The 20868-nt window shown below is 67.1% G+C and overlaps 6 protein-coding genes across 6 annotated transcripts; 3 read left to right on the top strand and 3 right to left on the bottom strand.

The window, feature by feature from the left end:
• Positions 1–377: 377 nt before the first annotated feature.
• RHOBADRAFT_46006 (uncharacterized protein) lies at positions 378–1287 on the top strand (the record flags this gene model as incomplete). Its single annotated transcript, XM_018414703.1, has 3 exons — positions 378–408; positions 486–728; positions 809–1287. 3 exons carry the CDS (start codon positions 378–380, stop codon positions 1285–1287), a joined length of 753 nt encoding a protein of 250 aa, XP_018269479.1.
• Positions 1288–2037: 750 nt separating this feature from the next.
• Positions 2038–5748, bottom strand: RHOBADRAFT_29154 (uncharacterized protein). Its single transcript, XM_018412856.1, has 11 exons — positions 5014–5748; positions 4784–4920; positions 4485–4660; positions 3926–4381; positions 3822–3836; positions 3480–3636; positions 3244–3374; positions 2876–3164; positions 2734–2802; positions 2520–2653; positions 2038–2439 (listed from the first exon to the last, which is right to left on the bottom strand). The coding sequence occupies exons 1-11, from the start codon at positions 5580–5582 to the stop codon at positions 2203–2205; spliced, it is 2370 nt and encodes a 789-aa protein (XP_018269480.1). The 5' UTR covers positions 5583–5748; the 3' UTR covers positions 2038–2202.
• Positions 5749–6528: 780 nt separating this feature from the next.
• RHOBADRAFT_55173 (uncharacterized protein) lies at positions 6529–9499 on the top strand (the record flags this gene model as incomplete). The annotated part of the gene is made up of 8 exons (XM_018417707.1): positions 6529–7151; positions 7219–7739; positions 7814–7947; positions 8065–8127; positions 8232–8296; positions 8369–8394; positions 8471–8557; positions 8622–9499. The coding sequence occupies 8 exons, from the start codon at positions 6529–6531 to the stop codon at positions 9470–9472; spliced, it is 2370 nt and encodes a 789-aa protein (XP_018269481.1). The 3' UTR covers positions 9473–9499.
• Positions 9500–9659: 160 nt separating this feature from the next.
• Positions 9660–10578, bottom strand: RHOBADRAFT_46009 (uncharacterized protein; the record flags this gene model as incomplete). Its single annotated transcript, XM_018414704.1, has 6 exons — positions 9660–9809; positions 9883–9956; positions 10038–10046; positions 10116–10188; positions 10262–10368; positions 10515–10578. The coding sequence occupies 6 exons, from the start codon at positions 10576–10578 to the stop codon at positions 9660–9662; spliced, it is 477 nt and encodes a 158-aa protein (XP_018269482.1).
• Positions 10579–11460: 882 nt separating this feature from the next.
• On the top strand, positions 11461–15598 carry RHOBADRAFT_48796 (uncharacterized protein; the record flags this gene model as incomplete). The annotated part of the gene is made up of 18 exons (XM_018415186.1): positions 11461–11643; positions 11720–11814; positions 11889–12090; positions 12180–12296; positions 12409–12532; positions 12643–12739; positions 12813–12922; positions 12993–13090; positions 13161–13255; positions 13328–13446; positions 13508–13749; positions 13831–14016; positions 14112–14204; positions 14287–14406; positions 14513–14680; positions 14749–14769; positions 14845–14997; positions 15078–15598. The coding sequence occupies 18 exons, from the start codon at positions 11461–11463 to the stop codon at positions 15510–15512; spliced, it is 2658 nt and encodes an 885-aa protein (XP_018269483.1). The 3' UTR covers positions 15513–15598.
• Positions 15599–15614: 16 nt separating this feature from the next.
• RHOBADRAFT_55175 (uncharacterized protein) lies at positions 15615–20820 on the bottom strand (the record flags this gene model as incomplete). Its single annotated transcript, XM_018417708.1, has 10 exons — positions 15615–16118; positions 16205–16297; positions 16377–17387; positions 17453–17582; positions 17645–17797; positions 17863–18168; positions 18234–18270; positions 18342–18355; positions 18449–19105; positions 19208–20820. 10 exons carry the CDS (start codon positions 20818–20820, stop codon positions 15639–15641), a joined length of 4494 nt encoding a protein of 1497 aa, XP_018269484.1. The 3' UTR covers positions 15615–15638.
• Positions 20821–20868: the final 48 nt, after the last annotated feature.

Below are 20868 nucleotides of genomic sequence, written 5' to 3' on the forward strand. Positions count from 1 at the left end.
CCGTTCACCTCGTCCTCCTCCACGCCTCGCCCAGGCGCCGAGTCGAGCTGCTGTGCGCCCCGCTGGCTCTCGGCAGCACCGCTATCGGCTGTGCGCTCGCCTTAGGGGCAGCCGAGGGGCTGACGCGGCTAGCCTCCACCCGCCGACACCGCTGAGTGAGCTCCTGCTCGCGCCCCACGCGGCGAGCTTGAGCTGCTGAGTGCGCGTTGCCTCAGCATGGACGGCGAGCGAGCCCCTCTCTGCTCCCGGCCCTCGCTCGCCTCGCTCTTCCCTCTCCTCCTCCTTCCCCACCTCAGCCCCTCGACCTCCTCCTCGCCCGACTTGCTCGACGTCCCAGGACAACACACGGCCGCACCAGCATCGTCACACGATCCAGCATGTCGAACAGCTCTCCGACGACCTACTTCAGTGCGTCCCGACCTCTCCCTGTCCTCCTTCCCCGCGACGACGAACCTGACTCGGACCTCGTCCTCTCTCGCGCACAGTCAGCGGCGCCAACCGCGGCATCGGCTTCGGCCTCGTCGAGCAGCTCGTCAAGCGCGACAACGTCCTCGTCTTTGCCGGCGCGCGCGACCCGACCAAGGCGACGGCGCTCAATTCGCTCGCCGACAAGACGGGGCGGGTCGTCGTCGTCAAGCTCGAGTCGACGTCCGACGAGGACGCAAAGGCGGCTGCGCAGCTCGTCAAGGACAAGGTCGGCAAGCTCGACTACCTCGTCGCCAACGCCGGTGAGCCCCGCTCTCGTCTCTCGATCCCGCTCGTCCCTCTTCCCCTCGAGCGCGACTTGCTGACCCGCTCGGACCCTCAGGCATCTCTCTCCCCGAGGCGGTGCTCCCGGTCGTCGACACGACACGCGCCCTCGTCGACCAGCACTACGCCGTCAACGCCGTCGGGCCCTTGCTCCTGTTCCAGGCCTTTGCGCCCCTCCTCCTCGCCGCCCCGGCGCCGCACTTTGTCGCCATCTCGACGACGATCGCCTCGCTCTCGATCGCGCTCCCCTTTCCCCTCACGGCCTACGGCATGTCCAAAGCCGCGCTCAACTACCTCGTCGTCAAGATTGCGACCGAGCACGGCACCGGTAAGGACGGCCTCACGGCGTACGCCATCTCGCCCGGGTTCGCGCAGAGCGACATGGGCACGGCCGGCGCCAAGGCGATGGGCCTCGACGAGGCGCCCGTCAAGCTCGAGGACAGCGTGGCGGGCGTGCTCAGGATCGTCGACGGCGCGACGGTCGAGAAGAGCGGCGGCAGGTTTTGGGACTTTACGGGCGACGAGCTCACTTGGTAGCGGTCGTGTGCAGTCGATCATCCTTGCACAGTGAGCTGTCTCTCGAGAGTCTAGCCCAGGAGAGCAACGACCCGTCACGAGGGAGCGAGGAGGAAGAGCGGCACCTTGCATTTCCTCTCGCGCCTTCTTTCGATCGCTCGGCTTGCTCTGCAGCTGTATCCGCGAGCGGAAGATGTGGAGCAGTCTCGCAAGCACGACGAGAGGCGAGCAGGGCCGAGCGCAGAGCTCCAGGAAAAGCGACTCAGCGCACCTCGAGATAAGCACAGGAGGGTGCGAGGAGGAGAGAGCTGTCGTTTTGAACTTTGCGCGAGGTCCGCAGATATCAGATGCTGCAGGTCTGCGCGACCGAGAGACGGTCTCGTGCGGAATAGACCTCGACAAGCTTGCCCTCGCGTCAACTCGAGGAGGCGGCCGCACTTGAGAAGGTCGCGAGCCGAGGGGGCTCGAGCGCACCTCTCTCTTCCCTCGCAGCCAGTCAGGCTTGCTTCTCTCTTGCTCTCTGCAACGAGGCAGCCCTGAACAGAGCAAAATATTTGAGCTCTCGTCCGCTCGACGACCGACGACGTCGACCTTCTCGAAATCGTCCTTTCAATCTAGGCGTGCTCGCTCGCTCGAGCCTCTCTCTCCCTCTCGTTGCCGCAGCAAGGTCACGCACGGACCGAGGAGCTACGAGGCCCGGCTGGACCAAGCTGCGCAAGCTCGCTCGACCCTTTCCTCTTCCGCCTCTCGAGACGGTACCGCGACGACAGCGGCAGGAAGAAACGCACTGCATCGCAAAGAGCGAGAGGGGGAGGGAGTAAAGGTAGAGAGAGGGAGAGGGAGGGAGGGGAGGGATGATCTATCGTCGCGGGTATGCACAAGCTCTTTTTTGGGGCGGGTCTATCTCCAAAACTCGGGGGGCGCTCGCTCGCCCGCTCACCAGCTGCCGCCGGCCTTCTCTGGCGGCGTCTTGTTCGAGTAATCGATCTTTGCGCCCTCCTTGGTCGGCGCCGGTTCGCCCGACCCGCGGTGCGAGTTGGGCTGCGAGCCCTTGTCGGCGGCGGCGTCGACCGAGTCGTCGTCGCCGAGCTGGCCTTGGAGCGCGACGTCGGTGAAGGCGTTGTGCAGGTGCACCTGCTTGGCGCCGGCGGCGACGTCGAGGTACTCGTCGAACTGAGAGAGGGAGCAAGGAAGGGCGAGTCAGGCAAAGGTCGAGAGAGGTCCGAGCGGCGAGGAGAGAAGGGGGAACGCACCGAGATGCCGCCGTCCTGGTTGACGTCGACCTCCTTGATGACGTTCTTGATCGTCGCCTCGTCGACGTCCGAGTAGCCGAGCTTGCGGTACGTCTTGGTCAGGTCCTGCGTGTCGATCTTGCCGTCGTGGTCGGCTGCGGGCGAGACGACGAGAGAGAGAGTCAGGACGACGCTCGGCTCGGCTCGAGCAAAACAGAGGTAGACGAGGACGCACCGTCAATCTTGGCGAAGCGCTTCTTGAGAGTCGAGAGCTCGTCGGGCGTGAACACGGCGCGCGAGGTGACTGCGGGTGCGAGACGAGGAGGGTCAGGGTTCGGCTTGAAGGGCAAGCGAGAGAGAGATAGAGTGGGACGCACGCTCGTCCTGGTGGCCACGGCGGTCCTTGTGGCGGCCCTCGCGCACGTCGTCGAGCGTCAAGCCCTCGGTGCGCGCACGAGCGAGGCCCATGCTCTCGAGGAACTCGCACGCGTCGGTAAACTCCTTGGCGCGACGCTTCTCGTCCCAGCCGAGCTCGGTCGTCATCATGTCGATGACGCGCGGGAGCGCCTCGAGGGCCGCCTCCGAGTTGAGGAACGACAGGCGGGTGCGGCGAGCGATGACGTCGACGGCGGTCGCGGCGTACTCGCGGCGGCAGGCCCAGGTGACCTGCGAGGCGAGGAGAGTGTCAGGAATGCGCTCGTGTGTGACACAGAGAGAGAGACGAGGCGAGAGGAAGAGGGCGCACCTCGGCGTCGATGTAAGGGTACACCGGGTCGAGGCGGGTGCCGTGGACCGGGAAGCGCAGGCCCGTCGGCGGCGCCATCGAGCAGACGCCCCACGCACGGTCGCCGTAGTTCTCGGCGAGGTTCTTGGCGACTGCGAGGCGACGAGGGATGCGGGACGAGGGAGGAAAAGGAGAGCGTGTCGTCAGGTTCCGGCTCATGACGGGCTCGACGAGAAAGAGGAGAGAGAGGGACGCACCGTCGACCTCGAGGCCAAAGTGCTGGATGAGGCGGATGAACATGAGGGGCGTCCAGCCCTGCGAGCCGACGAGCTGAACGTCCTTGGTGATGCAGCCGCGCTTGGGCTTGAGCGAGTACTCCTTGATGGCGCGGTCGACCGTCTCCTCGGCCATGGCCTGCGAGTCATGAGAGCGAGAGGGGAGGAGAGGAAGATGACCGAGGAGGGGAGAGGAGGGGGAAGGCGAGCGGGACGAGGAGGAGGGGAGAGGACGAGGACGAGGTCAGTGACGACGCTCGTGTGCGACGGCCCCGACGGCTAGTACAACCCGCAAAGACGAAGAGAAGGGAGAGGGGTGCTCACGCGGTAGGTCGTCCACTGCGGGCGAAAGAGGAGAGGGTGAGCGGAGGTTCGAGGGAAGCGGCTCCTGCCGCTCGCGCCGTCGAAAGGAGAGAGGTGGGACGCACCTTGCCACCGGCGATGGTGAGCAGGCCCGTCGGCGACACGTCGATGAGGTGGTTGCGCACGAGGCTCTGCGTGTCCTTGGCGTTCGGGTCCTTGACGAGCGGGCGCAGGCCGCTCCACGCGCTCAGGACGTCGCCGCGACGGACGCGGATGTCGGGGCTCAGGTAGTTGCGGACCTCGTTGAGGATCCACTCGATCTCCTCCTCCTTGGGGACCGGGTGCTGCTCGACCTTTGCCGGCGAGTCGGTCGTGCCCGCGATCGTGTTGCCCTGCCACGGGAGGAAGAAGATGACGCGGCCGTCAGACGTCGACGGGTCGATAAGGCCGATCTTGGCCGGCGCGTAGTAGTTGGGCAGCGTGATGTGGACGCCCGAGGCCGGCGCGACAATGTTCTGCGCGTGCTGGTTGTCCATCGAGCGGATGCCGTCCGTGAAGGGGCCCGTGGCGTTGATGACACCCTGTGCGAGAGGGACGACGAGGTGTGCGTCAGGGCGTGCTCGACGTCGACGAGGAGGAGCGAGAGAGAGAGATAGAGAGAAAGAGAGGGAGAGTGGGGCGCACCTTGGACTTGGTCTCCCACTCGCGACCGGTGAGGACGTCGCGCATGCGGGCGCCCTTGATCTTGCCCTCGCCGTCCTTGATGAGCGACGTCACCTCGCAGTGGTTGGCCGCGACGGCGCCGTACTGGACCGCCGTGAGGAGGAGCGCGACGTTCATGCGCGAGTCGTTGTGCTGGCCTGCGAGCGAGGGTGCGAGGGACGGCGTGAGCGTCCGAATTGATCCACCTCAAGAATCACGTGGACCGCAGCGAGTCGCTGCGGCCGCACGCGAGTGAGGGAAAGAGCGAAAGCTCGACGCACCGTCGTAGTAGACGACGGCGCCCGTGAGACCGTCGTCCTTGAGCATCGGGAACGCCTCGAGCGCTTTGCCCTTGCTCATGACATAACTGGATTCCATGTTGGCCTTGCCCGCGAGGAGGTCGTACAGCTTGGTGCCGCTGCGCCGAGGGGAAGAAGAGGACGAGGGTCAGTTCTCGCCCGCTCGAGGAACGCTCGCCCGCTCCGAGAGAGAGAGAAAGACGGCGACGCACGCAAAGAAGTAGGGGATCTGCCAGTAGGTGTAGACGGGGAGCATGATCGGGAGCGAGTGCGACAGGTAGGGCGCCGTGTGGAGGAACGTCTTGCGCTCGTGGAGCGCCTCGCGGACGAGCTTGTACTGCTCGTAGTCGAGCTCAAAGACGGCCTTCTGGAGGTAGCGCACGCCGCCGTGGACGAGCTTGGTCGACTTGGACGACGTGCCGGACGAGAAGTCGTCGCGCTCGACGACGGCGACGCGGAGGCCACGTGCGGCGGCATCGAGGGCGACGCCGGCGCCGGTCGCGCCGCCGCCGACAATGATGAGGTCAAACTCGCCGTCGTCGTGATGAGGGGGCTCGGCCGTGTTGCCGGTCGAGTCCTGCTGACCCTGGCGCGCGAGCGACGTGTCCTTGTCGGCCTGGGCGCGCTTCGAGTCGGGCTGCGAGTTGTTGCCGCCCTTGCCGTCGTGGTCGGCGTCCGAGGCGGGTGCGGGTGCGCCGAGCTTGTGGAGCATCTCCTCGCGCGATGGCGGGGTCCACATGGTCGAGGGGCGGTCGAGGGTGCCCTCTGGCGGGGCGTCCATGCGGAGCGGGTTCTTGGTCGAGAAGTAGAGCGACTGGGCATCGACGTCGAGGGTGGACGGTGGCCCGCTCGTCAGGAGCGAGTAGGTGAAGGCGGTCGGGACGGCGACGAGCGAGGCCGAGAGGACGGGACGGCGGCGCGGGAACGAGCCCGGGCGGAAGAAGCGCGACATGGCGGCTCCTTTGGGTGGTGGTGGGTGGCGAGTGTAGAGGTCTGCAAGGGACGGACGGGCGTGGGCGAAGAGGGTGGGAGGGCGTGTGGCAAGGCCGTGGGGACCGGAGTGGAGGGAGCGAGGGGGAGAGACGCGGGGGTAGGGCGGAGGAGGCCGGGTGCAGGTGCTCGTCAGCTCGTGGGTCCTCCTGGTCGAACAGCTGCACTGCTCGCCTCGGCGCAGGTGGGTGGGCGACTGGGGCGGGGAGCGCCGTGCGCGATTTCACGCGGGCGATGACGGCGAGCTCGACCGACGGCTCGTCGTGCGAGAGGGGGTGTGGCAGTGCTCACCTTGCGACGGGGCGAGTGTGGTGCTGCCGAGCTGGTGGAGAGCTGGCCTGGTGGTGTAGGAGTCGAGGGTTCGAGGTGGACGCGGACGACGACAACGACGAGCGAGCCGCCGAGCGCCTCCCACACTCACCGACCCCCGTCTCGTTGACGCCCACACTGCGGTGGCTCCGCTTTTTGGCACCCACACTAGCGCGGGCCGGGTTCAAAGCCGGGCGAAACACCTTTGCTCTCGAGGACAGCGAGGTTGCGGCTCTCTCTCGCGACAGAGTGACAAGCACGGCTGGACTCGTCGTACTGAAAGATACTCGACCTACCAGTCGACTGTGCAGCCCGTGAGCGGGAAAAGGCGAGACGGTGCCTCTCGCGGGGCGGTGCAGCCTTCTGAAGCTCCTCCTCGTCGCTCCTCACCTCGGCATCGACCCCGACAGCGCACTCAGCGTCCTCCGATGGCCAGCCCGCTGTCACCGCAGGGCAAGGCCACGGCCACCACGTCCCTCTCGGCCGCGAGGGCAGCCTCGCCCCCTCCTCCTCCTCCTCCCGCCTCGGACCCGCCAGCCGTCGACCTCGCAGCGCCCGCACCACCCCCGCCGCTCCACCGAGCAGCACAGCAGGGCGACCTCGACCAGGTCTATGCCCTCCTCGACCACCCGCAGCCCGACCAGCCGCCGCTCACCGCCTCGGACCCGGACCTGCAAGGCATCACCCCCCTCCACTGGGCCGCCATCAACGGCAACGCCCTCGTCGCCAAAGCCCTCCTCGACCGTGGTGCGCTCGTCGACGCCCGCGGTGGCGACCTCGACGCGACCCCGGCCATGTGGGGCGCGCGCAACGGCCACCTCGCCGTCGTCCACCTCCTCGTCCAACACGGCGCCGACCCGCGCCTCGTCGACCAGCAGGGCTTCTCGCTCCTCCACCTCGCCGTGCACTCGTCGTCGGCCTTCCTCCTCGCCTACCTCCTCCTGTCCAACCTCGCCGGCGTCGACGTCGACGGGCCCGACCCCGAGGGCCACACGTCGCTCGCGTGGGCGTGCTACCAGGGCGACGCCATCAGCGTCGAGCTCCTCCTCGCGTGCGGCGCCGACCCGACCCGCACCGACGCCGCGGGCCTCACCCCGCTCCACTGGGCCGTCACAAAGGGCAACAGCGCGTGCATCCGCCGCATCGCCTCGGGCCCCCGGCGTCGACCTGCACGCGCGCACCCACGACAACAAGACGGCGCGCGACATGGCCATCGAGCTCAAGAGCTACGCCGCGTACGCGCGCGCGCTCGCCGACGCCGGCATGGGCGAGACGGGCGCCCAGGTCGACCGCCCGCTCGGCGAACGCAACACGCGCCGCGCCATCTTTGCCGTCGTCGCCGCCGCACTCGGGACCGCCCTCGAACTCGCCGCCCTCGCGCCGTGGTACGTCGGCCTCCTCGCCGTCCCCGCCGTCGCGTTCGGCATGCACCACGTCGTCGTGCGCGTCCTCCTCGGCGTCGGCGCGCCCGGCCCTGCTGCGGCGGCGGCGGCGACGGCGGGCGCCAACAAGCACGGGCACGGGCACGCGCACGGCGCAGGGGGAGGAGAGCGCGTCACCAAGAGCCCGTACCTGTGCGCCATCATTGTCGGCAGCCTCGGCTGGGTCGCCTGGGTCTGGCTCTCCCGGTACCTCACCCGTGCGTCCTCCTCTCTCTCTCCCTGCCTCTCTCTCGTGCAGCTCTCTCGATCCTGACGCCTCCCTGTCACGCAGTACACGGCTACGCCCTGTCGAACCTCGTCTTTGGCGTCCTCATCGGCTCGTGCTCGTACGCCCTCTTTAAGGCCGTCACGCTCGACCCAGGCACCGTGCGCGGTCCGGCAGTCGGCAGCGAGGGACTCAAGGAGGTGCGTCGGCCGTCTCTCTCGCCCTCTTGCCTGCGAGGTCGCGGTCGTCGGGACGAAGGAAGAGAGCGTCCGAGGAGCTGATCCTTGTCTCCCTCGCCTTTCTTTCCCTCGCCACAGGTCGTCGAGGAGCTCGTCGACGCCGGGGCTTTCAACGGCATGAACTTCTGTCTGTCGTGCTTGGTGCGTCCCGCTCTCTCTTTCGTCCCTCGCTCGAGCGCGTCGTCACGCTCGACGAGGGTGCGGCGACGTTTGTCGGACGATCACTGACTCGCTCTGTCCCGCAGGTTCGTCGACCGCTCAGGAGCAAACATTCGTACGCGACCGAGCGATGTGTCGCCCGCTTCGACCAGTGCGTCGTCCCCCAGTTCTCCCCTCTGCCGTCCTCGGCCCCGTCGACTGACTCTCTCGCACCGCCGCACAGCTATTGTCCATGGGTCTGGAACGACGGTACGTCTCTCTCTCTTACTCGATACCAGGCTCTCGTCGATGAGGCGACCCCTGACCTCCGCCTCCTCTCCCGCAGTCGGCGTCAACAACCACCGCCAATTCCTCACCTTCCTCATCACGCTCGTCATCGGCGTCGTCTCGTTCCTCCACCTTACCTACGGCTGTGCGTGCTGTATGTCTCCCGGGCACCGTCGCCCGCAGCGCACTGACCCTCCTCGCGCACGCAGACTTTTACGAGAAGGCGCCCGACCTGCCGCCGACGGCCTCGTGCCCCGCCGTGTCACCCACCTTCCTCTGCATGGCGCTCCACTACGACCCGTTCCCGGTCGTCGTCGCCTTCTGGGCCGCCCTCCAGCTCTCGTGGACCCTCATCCTCCTCGGCGCCCAGCTGTACCAGGTCTCGCGCCAGCTCACGACGCTCGAGCAGAGCAACCTCGGCCGGTACGGTTACATGGGCGGCAAGCCGGGCGTCAGCGGCGCGCAGCAGCAGGGCGCCGTCGAGAAGTGGAACGCGGCCAAGCAGGCGCGGCACGCGGCGCAGCTCGGCGACGCCGGCGCCGGCGACGGCGACGACGACCCGAACAGCCTCGCGCATGCGCCCGTGACGGGCAGCAGCAGCAGCGGCGGCGGCGGTGGGGCGGCGGACGACGACGAGGGCGCGCTCGCGTCGGCGAGGGTGCCCAAAGGCCGCATGGCGCTCCTCCTGCGCCTCCTCGGCCTCGACCGCTTCCTCCTCTCGTCCTCGTCGCGCTCGTCTTCTCGCGCCCGTCGCTCGCGCACCGCAGGACCCGGCGCAGGCGCCAACCCGTTCGACCTCGGCGTGCGGTCCAACTGCGTCGACTTCTGGACGGCCGGCGACGAGCTCGGCGTGCGGTACGAAGAGCTGTGGGGCGTCCCGGACGGCGGCTTTGCGCGCGTCGTCGCCGAGCGCAGGAGGCGACAGGAGGAGGAGCGGAGCGCGAGGGGCGAGGGCATGGCGCCGGGAGGCGCGTGGGACAGGGTCCGGGGCAGGAGGGGGTCGAACGCGCCGCCGGCGCCGGCGAGAGGGTACGAGAGGGTTGCGCTCGACGAGGTGTGACGAACGTGCAGAATGTCTTCGCTGCTCTCTGCGGGCCTCGTGCGAGAGAGCGAGAGCTGGTCGAAAGAGGCTCTCGAGGAAGCGCACAGGGTCCGAGCGACTCTCCTCGCCCTCGACGCTTCTTTCTCGCCGTCTCGTCTCGCTGAACGAGACCTCGTGTCCTCGCACACTGTATCTCGTTACACTGCTAGTGACCGCGCCTGCGATACAGCACCGCCCGGCGGTGGCTGCCCTCGGGGGGCGCCGAGCCGCCCGGCTCGCCAGTGACGGCGTCGAGAGCTGCCGGTTGACGAGGCGCCGTCGGGAGCTGACCTTGTCGACGGCGCAGGTCGTTGCGCTGCGGTGCCGGGCACAGAGGGTGAGCGGCCGGGTCGTGCGAAGGGAGGGAGGAACGAGACGAGGGGACGCACAAAGGCTTCGAGCATGGCCTGGTTGGGCGCACGCAGCCCTCGGGGCAGTTCGGCATTGCCGAGCAGTAGCTCGACTGGGTCGTAGTGCGCGAGAGAGAGTCAGTGTGCTGGTCGGACTCGGGAAGGCGCTCGCAGTCCGAGGGGCACGAGCGCACGCTGTCTGGCTGTCGGGGCATTACGAGGGTCAGCGAGACGTCGCAAGAGACGCCGTAGACGAAAGGCGAGGGACGCACCGATCTGCTTGACCATCTGAGTGTTCGGGGAAGCGCGCGCCGACTGCCGACTGTACTCGGCGAGCTTGTCCAGCTGCGAGGGCAAGTGCCGTCAGGACGTGTGGCTGATCGCGCGCTCGAGAGGGAAGGCGAGGGACGTCGCTCACGATGGCCTGCATCTCCTCCTTGAGCGTGGCGGTTCGCGCCGAGAGTGCGCCGAGCTGCCTCGACAGCGCGCGCTCCTCCGCCTTGAGCGGCGCGCGTTGCTCGTACACTGTGGGGCGGGACGGTCAGTGAGGGGGGGTGTGCCCGTCAAAAGGTCGAGCTTGCAGACTTGCACGCGTGATCTGCTCGGGAATGAGGTCAGTTTGGCGCCCGGGTTGGCGGGAGAAGGGCGGAAGAGGAAGAGAAGGCACGCACAGCGATTGATGAGGTCCTGCTCTGCGCTGGTTCCAGCCGGCTCGTGCGTCTCGTCTGCCGGCATGTTGTCGAGCGAAAGAGCAAGGGTCGAGAAGCGAGAGCGAGAGCAAGCTGAGGCGGGTTCCGGCACTCGCCCGGCGGACGAGTGACATCGACCGGGGCGTCCGTCCGCGGAGGGCTGAATCGCGGCCGGGTGATCGACCGACAGGAGGTCGAGGAGCTCGGTGCCCGGCTCACACGTAGCCGCAGCAGCATGCCGAGCCCGAGCGATTCGGCTCATCAGGCGCGGAAGCAACAGGGGAGGAGAGAGGAGAAGGAAGAGGGTGAGAGCAACCGTGGGCGGGCTCGGGCGGGAGACAGATAGCGAGGCTCATACCGTGTAGCTCGTCGTCGCCAGCACAGCGGCGTGGGCACGACGCGGTCGACGGCAAGGAGCGAGTCGGCAGGACGAGATGCTCAACTCGGCACCACTGCCTCGCCCTCGCTCTGTGCACAGCTGCACTAGCGCAGGTGCCTGCTACAGAGCTCGACTCCGCCTCGACCGCTCGCGCAAGAGCCGCCTGACGACGCCCGCCAGCTTCACCCGCCGTCATCTCACGCCGCCGAGTCGCTCAACGACGGCATCGACAGCAGCGACGCACGCGACAAGGAGCAACACAGCGCTGTAGTACTAGCACGTGCAGGTGCGTCGCCGCTTCCTCTGTGCTCTGCGCCGTCCGACACCTCGCGCGACTCGAGCGGTTCAAGGTGGGGGCGGCGAGACGAAGGGAATCGACGGCCACAGCCACTCGAGGCCAGGAAGCGATACGCCGAACCGGTACTGACATTGAGCTTACCACACACAGCGCCCAGCACGACCACCGCGCGCCGCCACCTTCCTTGACCTCCTCGTGCCTCCCTCGCCTTTCGACCTCACCCTGCGCCACTGCGCCTCACCCCGCCCGCCATGAAGTTCATGCTCGACGACATGGAGCTCATCTTCCCGTACGACAAGATGTACCCCGAGCAGTACAACTACGTGTGCGACCTCAAGCGCAGCCTCGACGCCCACGGCCACTGCGTCCTCGAGATGCCGTCCGGCACGGGCAAGACTGTGTCGCTCCTGTCGCTCATCGTCGCCTACCAACACGCGCGTCCCACTCTCTCTGCCCTCTCACGCGACCGCGAGCTGACACACGCTCCCTGCCGCGCAGCACGAGCGCAAGATGGGTCGACCAGAGCGCAAGCTCATCTACTGCTCGCGCACGGTGCCAGAGATCGAGAAGGCTCTTGCCGAGCTCAAGCGCCTCATGCAGTACCGGTGCGCTCCCCCTCTCTCGTACTCCTTGCCTTCCCGCCGTCCCAGACTGACCCCCTCGCCCGCTCGCGCCGCAGGTCCGAGGTGTACGGCATCGACGACGGCGACTTTCTCGGTCTCGGCCTGTCGTCGCGCAAGAACCTGTGCATCCACCCGTCGGTCCGCCAGGAGAAGAAGGGCAAGGCGGTCGACGCGAGGTGTCGCGACATGACGAGCGCCGTCGCCAAGCAGCGCCACGAGCAGGACCCGGGCAGCGTCGAGCTGTGCTCGTTCCACGAGGTGCGTCGTCGCTCCCTCGCCCCGTCTCGTCGTCTCTCTCTCTCTGTGAGCAGCGGGCCTGACTTTGCTCGGCACTCGACCCTGCGCAGAACCTCGGCGAGCTCGACCAGGACCACCTCGTGCCGCACGGCGTCCACACGCTCGAGGACGTCAAGGCGTACGGCCAAGAGCACGGCATCTGCCCCTACTTTGCGATCCGGCGCATGGTTCGTCCTCTCTTCCACTCGGCGTGCTCCCCATCTTGCGCGCCGCCGCAGGAGAAGGACGTTGTTACGAGCCATCTCGGACTAACACTTCATCTCTCTTTCTCGTCTGCAGTTCATCCACGCGAGCGTCATCATCTACTCGTTCCACTACCTGCTCGACCCCAAGGTCGCCGAGCAGGTCTCGAAGCACATGAGCAAGGACTCGATCGTCGTCTTTGACGAGGCGCACAACATCGGTGCGTCCAGCCTCCTTCTCTCGCCTCTTTCTCCTCGTCGACGTACCCGTGTATGCCGCGAAGGCCTGCGAGAGGCCGCACGAGACTGACTCGGGCTCTTCTCCTCGCAGACAACGTCTGCATCGAGTCGCTCTCGATCGACCTGACCCGGCCCATGCTTGACACGGCGGCACGGTGTGTCGACAAGCTGAGCGAGACGATCGAGGAGTGCGTCGCCCTGTCTCTCTCTCCCGCCCTGTGTAGCCCGGCGCGCAGAGACTGACCAACTCAAGTCGCGCAGGATGAAGGCCAAGGACGCGTCGGTCCTCGAGGACGAGTACCGCCGTCTCGTCGAGGGTCTGCAAGCTGGCGAGGATGGCGCCGAGGACGAGGACTTTATGTCGAACCCGGGTCCGTCAGCGCAGCTCGACTCGGTCCGTGAACGAGTCCAAGGTCGACTGACCCTCTCTCGCGCCCGCAGTTTTGCCGCAGGACCTGCTGCAGGAGGCCGTCCCGGGCAACATTCGCCGAGCAGAGCACTTTACGGCGTTCCTCGCTCGCTTTGTCGAGTATCTCAAAGTGCGCACGCTCCTCTTCCTCGATCGTCCCTTTGCCCCGTCCCGTCTCTCACGTCCTCGTTCACTCGCAGACCCGCATGCGCGTGCTGCACGTCGTCGCCGAGACGCCGTTGTCGTTCCTGCAGCACCTGCGCGACATCACGTTCATCGAGCGCAAGCCGCTCAAGTGCGTCCCGGTCCCCTTTCCTCCTCTCGTCCTCTCGTCGCCGCGACTGACGCCCTCTCTCTCGCCCACCAGGTTCTGCTCGGACCGCCTGTCGTCGCTGCTACGGACCCTGCAGCTCACGCGGCTCGACGAGTACTCGGCGCTGCAGAAGGTCGCCGCCTTTGCGACGCTCGTCGCCACCTACCACGAGGGTGCGCTCGCCTTCCTCTCCTCTTCTCTCAGCGGCCTCCCTGACTCTCGACTCGCTCACAGGCTTCCGCCTCCTCCTCGAGCCGTTCGAGACCGACAACGCGACCGTGCCCAACCCTGTCTTTCACCTCGTCTGCCTCGACGCCTCGCTCGCCATCGCGCCCGTCTTTGAGCGGTTCTCGAGCGTCATCATCACGTCGGGCACGCTCTCGCCGCTCGACATGTACCCCAAGATGTTGCGCTTCGACGCCACGGTCCTCGAGTCGTACGTCATGACGCTCACGAGGGACTGTTTCCTGCCGCTCGTGCGTCCCGCCTTGTCCTCCCTCCGCCTCCTTCCCTGTTCTCCTCGGGCACAGTCCTGACCTCTCTCGTTGAGCGTACAGGTCGTCACGCGTGGCTCGGACCAGGTCGAGATCTCGTCGCGGTTCGAGGTGCGCAACGACCCGGCCGTCGTGCGCAACTTTGGCACGCTCCTCGTCGAGTACGCCCGAGCGGTCCCAGACGGCGTCGTCGCCTTCTTCCCGAGCTACCTCTACATGGAAAGCATCGTCAGTGCGTGGAACGAGATGGTGAGCCGGCTCGTCCTCCCGTCTCTCTTTCGCCCACCGAATCGGCTCGACTTTCTGTCGGGCGAGCGTCGCTCACGCAGCTCTGCGTCCGCCAGGGCATCCTGAACGAGGTCCTCAAGTACAAGCTCATCTTCATCGAGACGCCCGACGCTGTCGAGACGTCGGCCGCGCTCGAGAACTACCGCCGGGTCCGTCTCGCTCTTCCTCTTTCCGCCCTTCCCTTCCTGCCTTTCCAGACGGCCTATCCCTGACCTTTACGAGCTTCTGCAGGCCTGCGACAACGGTCGAGGTGCCGTGCTCCTGTCGGTCGCTCGCGGCAAGGTCTCCGAGGGCATCGACTTCGACCACAACTACGGCCGCGCCGTCATCATGTTCGGCATCCCGTATCAGGTGCGCACCAGTCCTCTCACGCCTCGACGACGTCGTGCGACTCCTGCACGAGGTGGCAGGCGTCCGTTCGCGCAATCCTCGTACTGACGCCGCCCTCCTCCCGCAGTACACCGAGTCGCGCATCCTCAAGGCCCGCCTCGAGTTCCTCCGCGACACGTACCGCATCCGCGAGAACGACTTTCTCACGTTCGACGCCATGCGGCATGCGGCTCAGTGTGTCGGGCGCGTCCTGCGAGGAAAGACCGACTACGGGCTCATGATCTTCGCCGACAAGGTGCGTTCCGCTCCTCCTCTCCTCTCGACTTTCTCAGTGCAGCACTAACTCGGCTCGTCGTCCTGCAGCGCTTCGCCAAGGTCGACAAGGTGCGTCCGACGTTATCTCTCTCTGTCTCTCGTCGCCGTCGCTGACCCCGCTCGGACCCCTCTTTTCTCCCGCAGCGCAACAAGCTGCCCAAGTGGATCGGCCAGTACATCAAGGAGTCGGACACGAACCTCGCGACCGACGTCGCCATCGCGCACTCGAAGCGCTTCCTGCGCATGATGGCGCAGCCGTTCGAGCAGAGCACAAAGTCGCTGTGGGGCATCGACGAGGTGCGTCCTCCCTCTCTCCCCGCCTCTCCACTCTCACTCTCGGTCTCATGTTCTCGTGCTCACTCTAATACCTCGTACAGATCCTCGACAAGCAGCGCGGCCTCGATCCCGAGCGCGACGTCAACGAGGACGCGCTCGCGCTCGAAGCCGAGGCAGAGGCGATCGCTGCGGCCCATGCCGAAGCCGAGGCGGCAGCAGCAGCCGACGACGAGGCGTATACCGCGCAGCAGGCGCACGAGCAGAACGGGTACGGCGACGAGGACGTCGCGATGGGCGAGAACGGCGGCGACGACGACCCGTTCAAGGAGATCGACGATGCGGCGCTCGCCGCCATGGACATGCCCGACCTGCCGCAGCCACCTCACTTCATGGGCTTTGGCGACGACGCCGAGGCCGACATGCACGGCGGCGGGTTCGAGCTGCCGATGCCGCCTCAAGAGTTCCAGATGGGCGACGGCGAGGACGACGACGACCAGGGCCTCGTTCTGCCGATGCCGCCGCCCGAGTTTCTCTGAGCGAGGTCGCGACGAGAGGAGGCTTGGTTAGCATACGCAGTGACTGGGTCTGGAACGTGTTGTAGCTCTCCATTCGAGAGCTTTTCAAACGAGAGAAGCTGGGAGAGGAGATCTGCTCTTCGAGTTTCACACTGCCTCGGTTACAACGCCCTTGCTCGCCCTCGGCACCTCCCACCCTCTTCTGCCCCGCCGCAAGTTGAGCACGATGCCCTCGTCCTCGCTCGGCCGCCAGTCCCGCACGACCGGCTCGAGCCCAAAGAATCTCATCGCCCAGCCTGCCGCACGGACCTCGACCTGAAACCTCGCCCACTTGGCCCTCGAGCCCGCTCGGAAGCGCGGTGACGGCTGCTCGTACGCCTCCTCGAACAGGAACGCGGCGCGGTGACGGACAGACGGGTCGTCCTCCGAGGTGCCGCCGCCGGTGTAGCCCGTTGAGGCAGTGAGCGCCGAGCCTGTCGAGGCGTCACGGCGGTCGGTCGGCATTGAAGAGTGGTGGTGAGGGACGGAGTGAGCGAGGTCGTCGAAGGGAATGCGGTTGGGCGAGGAGGAGAGGTGGATGGGGATGGCGCGCGAGGTCGACGAGAAGACCTGCTCCTCGAGGTGGAACTGCAGAGAGATTTCCAGAGTCAGGTCGACCGTCGAGTGCCCTCGACGAGACGAGACGAGACGAGAGGGGACGAGAGGGGACGTACGTAGAGTTTGTTGAGAAAGCCAGAGTGGAAGAAGCCCGCGAGGCCGTGAACGCCCAGGAACTTTTCGAGCTGTGCGCGCGCGAGCGGCCGATACTGTTTCAGAGAAGCTGGTCAGTACTTCATTCTCATTCTCGAGAGGAAAGGAGAGGAGGGGAGAGGAGAGGAGACGCACGCAGACTGACGACGAGTAGTGCGGGCAGAACGCCTCGTCGGGCAAGCCGATGTCGTGGTTCCTCCTCCACAGGTCGTCCCACACGAGGTACCACCAGGCCCGGACCTTGTCGTCCGAGACGGCGCGCATGCGCTGCTCGAGTCTCGTCGTCGACGCCTTGTGCGAGCGGGCGAGCTGCTGCACCGACGGGTTCTGCTCGCTCGAGCGCAGGACGGCGTCGAGCTCGTCTAAGGATAGGCGGTCGTCGGCGAAGACCTTGAGGAGGAACGAGTACGACAGGGTGCGCCGCTTGAGGTCCGCCTCGCGGCGAAAGTAGTCGCGATGGTCGATGAGGGAGCGCTCAACGACGGGAAGGCGCTGCTCGACGAGAACGCGATTGCGTCGCAGGAGCAACGCGAGCTCGTGCGTGAGCTGGAAGTCGTCGGACACGCCGGCTTGAGGACCGGTGAGGACCAGACGCTGTCCTTGGACCGAACGCCCGTCGCCGCTGCTGCCCTCGCCGTCGGCGTACTCGAGCGAGACCTCGAACCCGCTCGCGAACTGGTAGCCTCGCCAGGCGAACGTCGAGTTGCGCTTGAGGCGGACGGCGGCCATGCGGAACGAGACGTGCCGCTCGACGACGGTGTGGCCGGTTGCGCCGACGCGCGTGACGACAACGTGCGGCGCGAACACGATCTGGTTCTCGAGAGCTCGCAAGGCGAGACGCACTCGGCGCGCCGCGACGACGTCAGGTCGGCCGTTCTGCTCGATGAGGAGCTCGAGGTCCTCGAGCTGAACGAGGTGCAGGGGGCGAGTCGGCTCTTGGTCGTACCGAAAGACGGCGACGAAGGGGAACGGGACAATGTCGAGGCGGCCAAAATAGCTCGAGACAGGTAGAGGCGAGTCCTCGGGCCGGAAGTAGACGTCTGGACCCGCTTGATGGAGCTCGAGTTGACGGCGCAGGCGGATGATCTTGGCACTCGGGCACGACTCGGCGTCGGCGTAGGCGTCTAAGCCGATCTCGCGAAGAATCTGTCGAGCGAGGCAAGGTAAATGACGGGCGCAAAGAGGGTTGCGAGAGCGAAAAGGGAGCGTACCTTGAGGTTCTCGATCAAGCGCTCGGCGACCGAGCCGCCAAAGTGCAACAGGTACGGCGGCAACTGTGGGTCCTGCGAGAAGTCGAGTCTCGACGACGACGGCATGGCGAACTCGGGCGAGCACAAGAGGCTGGAGGGGGCGAGACTTAGTGACGGCTCGAGGAGACGTGAGGGCTGGAAGAGGGGACGTACAGCGCTGCGACCGATTCTTGCCAAACTCGACGCACGATGTGTTTGCTGACGTCGAGCGACGGCGAGAAGAGGTCGATGGACGAGTCGAGTCGGCGGCGAGCCTTCTTGACGAGACGCTGCGACAGGCCGAGCCCGATGAGGGTGAAGTAGATGCTGCACGGCAAACGACGTCAGTTGACCGTCTTCTGAGACCCTGTACAGAGAGAGAGGAGACGCACTTGAGGCTGTAGACGACGACGTTCACCGCGATCACGGCAGGGTCCGTGCCCGGCGCCGAGAGCGCCGAGAGGAGGCCGAGGAGCGCCAGGAAGACATAGCCGATACGGCTGACGATGTCGGACGAGTTCGAGATGCGGGTGAGGTAAGGCGACGAGATGGCGGATGCGATGCAGAAGAGTGCGACCAAGCCGAGCACGCAGCCCTGCCGCACGACCGACAGGTAGGTCTCGCCGTACTCGCGGAACAGACAGTTGTTCTTCTGGATGAGGACGACGAGTATGACGTTGACGAGCTTGAAGATGAGGCTGTACGGCGGCGGGCAGCGTGAGCGAGGGTGGGCGGGGAAGGAGAAAGAGGGTCGAGCACGCACTAGATCGACCGAAATGCAGCCCACTTGCGGCGATAATCTGCAGTACGCGTTGCGCATGAGCTCGAGGCCCGCGTGAGGAAGGTCGAGAAAAGGAGAGCAGGGACGGACCGCGGTACAAGAAGCTGTACGGGCTCGGGTCGGCGTCGAGCAGCCGCTCGTACTGGGCATCGAGCTCGCGACGCCGCTCGCCGAGCTCAGTCCAGCCCTCGACTTACGGCGCCTCGCGCCGGACGAGCTGCCACATGCGCCACGGGAACCACAGGGCGAGGAGCACGAGGACGACGACGGCGAGGGGCACGAGCGCGTACGCCGCGTTGATGTTGCGCGCGCCGTCTCGACGGCGCATCGTCGTGCGCCAGCAGAAGTCCATCGGCGCGTAGTACATGTCGGCGGGTCCGAGTGGCGCAGGTGCAGGGCCGTCGACGCCGAGCGCGTCGTACGGGTTCTCGACGACCCAGAAGTCGTCGGTCCAGGTGACGGCGCCGATCGCGAGCTTGGACAGCGGCAGGAACAGGCTGCTGCACCAGAAGGTGACGGCGACGCGCCACGTGTACGAGTCGCGCCACTTGCGCCGGCGCTCCTCGAGGTCCTCGCGCTCGTACCCCTCGCCGAGGTCGAGCTCGCCGCGGCCGAGCTTGCCCGCCGGGCCGTGCCAGCCGCCGGAGAGACGATAGAACTCGTACAGGGCGAACAGGGTGACGAGGGTGAAGGCGAGGAGGAGGGCGAACGGCTGGCCGAAAGCGCTGACGAACTCGAGCGACAGGACCGACGGGATCTTGACGAACAGGGTGCGCAGGGTCTCGTTACCGGTAGATGTCGACGTGTGGGTGAGTATTGAGGGCGAGCCGGCCGTGACGAGAAGGGTGACCATCCTGCGAGGCGCTCGAAAGAGGTCAGGCGAGTTCGAGATAACGACGTGCGGCCCCGAGAGCGTCTCGCGCATTCGGGAGAGAGAGGAGAAAGCAGAGACGCACTGCATGAGGTCCCGCAGACCCTCGACCGAGGTCAACTTGAGGCCCATCGAGCTACTCGCCGCGCCGAGGAGGCCGTTGCTCGCCGCGCCGAGCAGGCCCTGGACGCCGATGAGCGGCGGCGGTGCGCGCCGGTTGGCCTTGAGGTCGGTGACGGTGAGCTTGGGCGGGAGGAGGTGAAAGGGCGGGAACTTGAGCGACCGAATGTACTGGTCGCGCGACATGCCGGCGGCTCGAGCGGCGACGGCGTGCGTGTCGGGCTCGTCTTGCCCGTCGAGGCGGCGACGCGTCAAGAGCGCCAACAGGGCATGCTCCGCGGACGCGACGAGGCGGCGCCACCTGCTCGGCTGCTCGCCCCGCACCCACTTGTCCCACCCCTCGCGCTCGAGCTCGCTCCCGAACACCTTTTCCGCCCTGCCTCCCTCGCTCTGCTCGAGCGTCTCGAGCTCCCATGCCTCGCCCTTGCCGCTCACCTCCTCGCGCCGTCGGCGCCCGCCGCTCGGACCGGGCATGGAGGAGAAGTGCGCCGCGCCGCCGAGCGACTCGATGACGGCGTCGAGCTCGGGCAGGACGAGCGTCTCGGCGCCGCGAGCGAAAAGCTCGTAGGCGTACACGCGGCGTGTCGAGGCGGTGCTGGTCGAGGTGATGGTGAAGCGGGAGGATGAGGCGGTCGGCGGCGCGTCGACAGAGCGCGGCTTTGGCGCAGCTCGAGGGTGGGGCGGTCGGGCCGGCGGCGCTGAATGCGGGATGAGGGGTGCGGCCGAGAGGGAAGACAGGATGGACGCCGAGTCGTCGCCGAGGTCGATCGAGTCGCGCTCGGGCTGGATGAGCTCTGCCCAGGTGACGGACGAGCGACGTGGCTCGAGGGTCGGCCGAGTAGAGACGCTCTTGTAGCGAAGTGGTGGTGCGTCGGAGGTGGGCGAGGAGGGCGAGGAGGGCGAGGGCGGCTCGGCGTTGCCAGATGACGAGGAGGACGAGTCGCGGCGAGGGCCAACTTGAGCTGCTCCCGCTGCGCCGCCGTGCGCAGAACGCCCATCGACGACTACCTGACCCGTCGCGGCCGGGACGACCGGGAACGAGAGCGCATGGCGCGCGACCGTGAGGGTCGGCCGACCGTCTCGAGCCGGCGAGACCGACGCGGGGACGACGACGACTGGCGCCGGGACCGCCTTGCCGCCGGCTGACAGGGCCGGTAGGCTCGCCCTCACGAAAGGCGAGTCGACAGACGAGAGCGCGGCGGCGGCGGCGGCGGCGGTCGGAGGCGACACGGGCGCCCAGTCCATCGTTCCGACATCGCCGACGACGACGACGCTCGCGCCCGCTCCCGGCGACGCGTCTCGTCTTTGGCCCACCGGCCTCATCGGGTCGCCGAGCGGCCGCATCGCGCTCTGCTCTTCTCGCCCGCCGCAGTCCTCCGAGCGAGTCCTGCTCGCCTTGCTCGTCGAGCTCGTTGGCCGCACGACGGCTGGCGGCGATGTGGAGGCGGCCGAGGCGGGAGCGGCTGGCGATGCGGCCGCCTCGAAGTGCGAGACGAGGGCCGAGACGCGGCGGGAGGGAATGCGGCGTGGCGGTGCGCTGGTGGGGGAGGAGGTGGCCAAGGGCGACGGCGGCGGCATGGGACGAGCTGGCTCGTCAAGCATGCAGGCTTGTCGGCAGCAGGTGTG

This window comes from Rhodotorula graminis (assembly GCF_001329695.1).
Source record: "Rhodotorula graminis WP1 unplaced genomic scaffold RHOBAscaffold_11, whole genome shotgun sequence".
Taxonomy (NCBI): Eukaryota; Fungi; Basidiomycota; class Microbotryomycetes; order Sporidiobolales; family Sporidiobolaceae; genus Rhodotorula; species Rhodotorula graminis.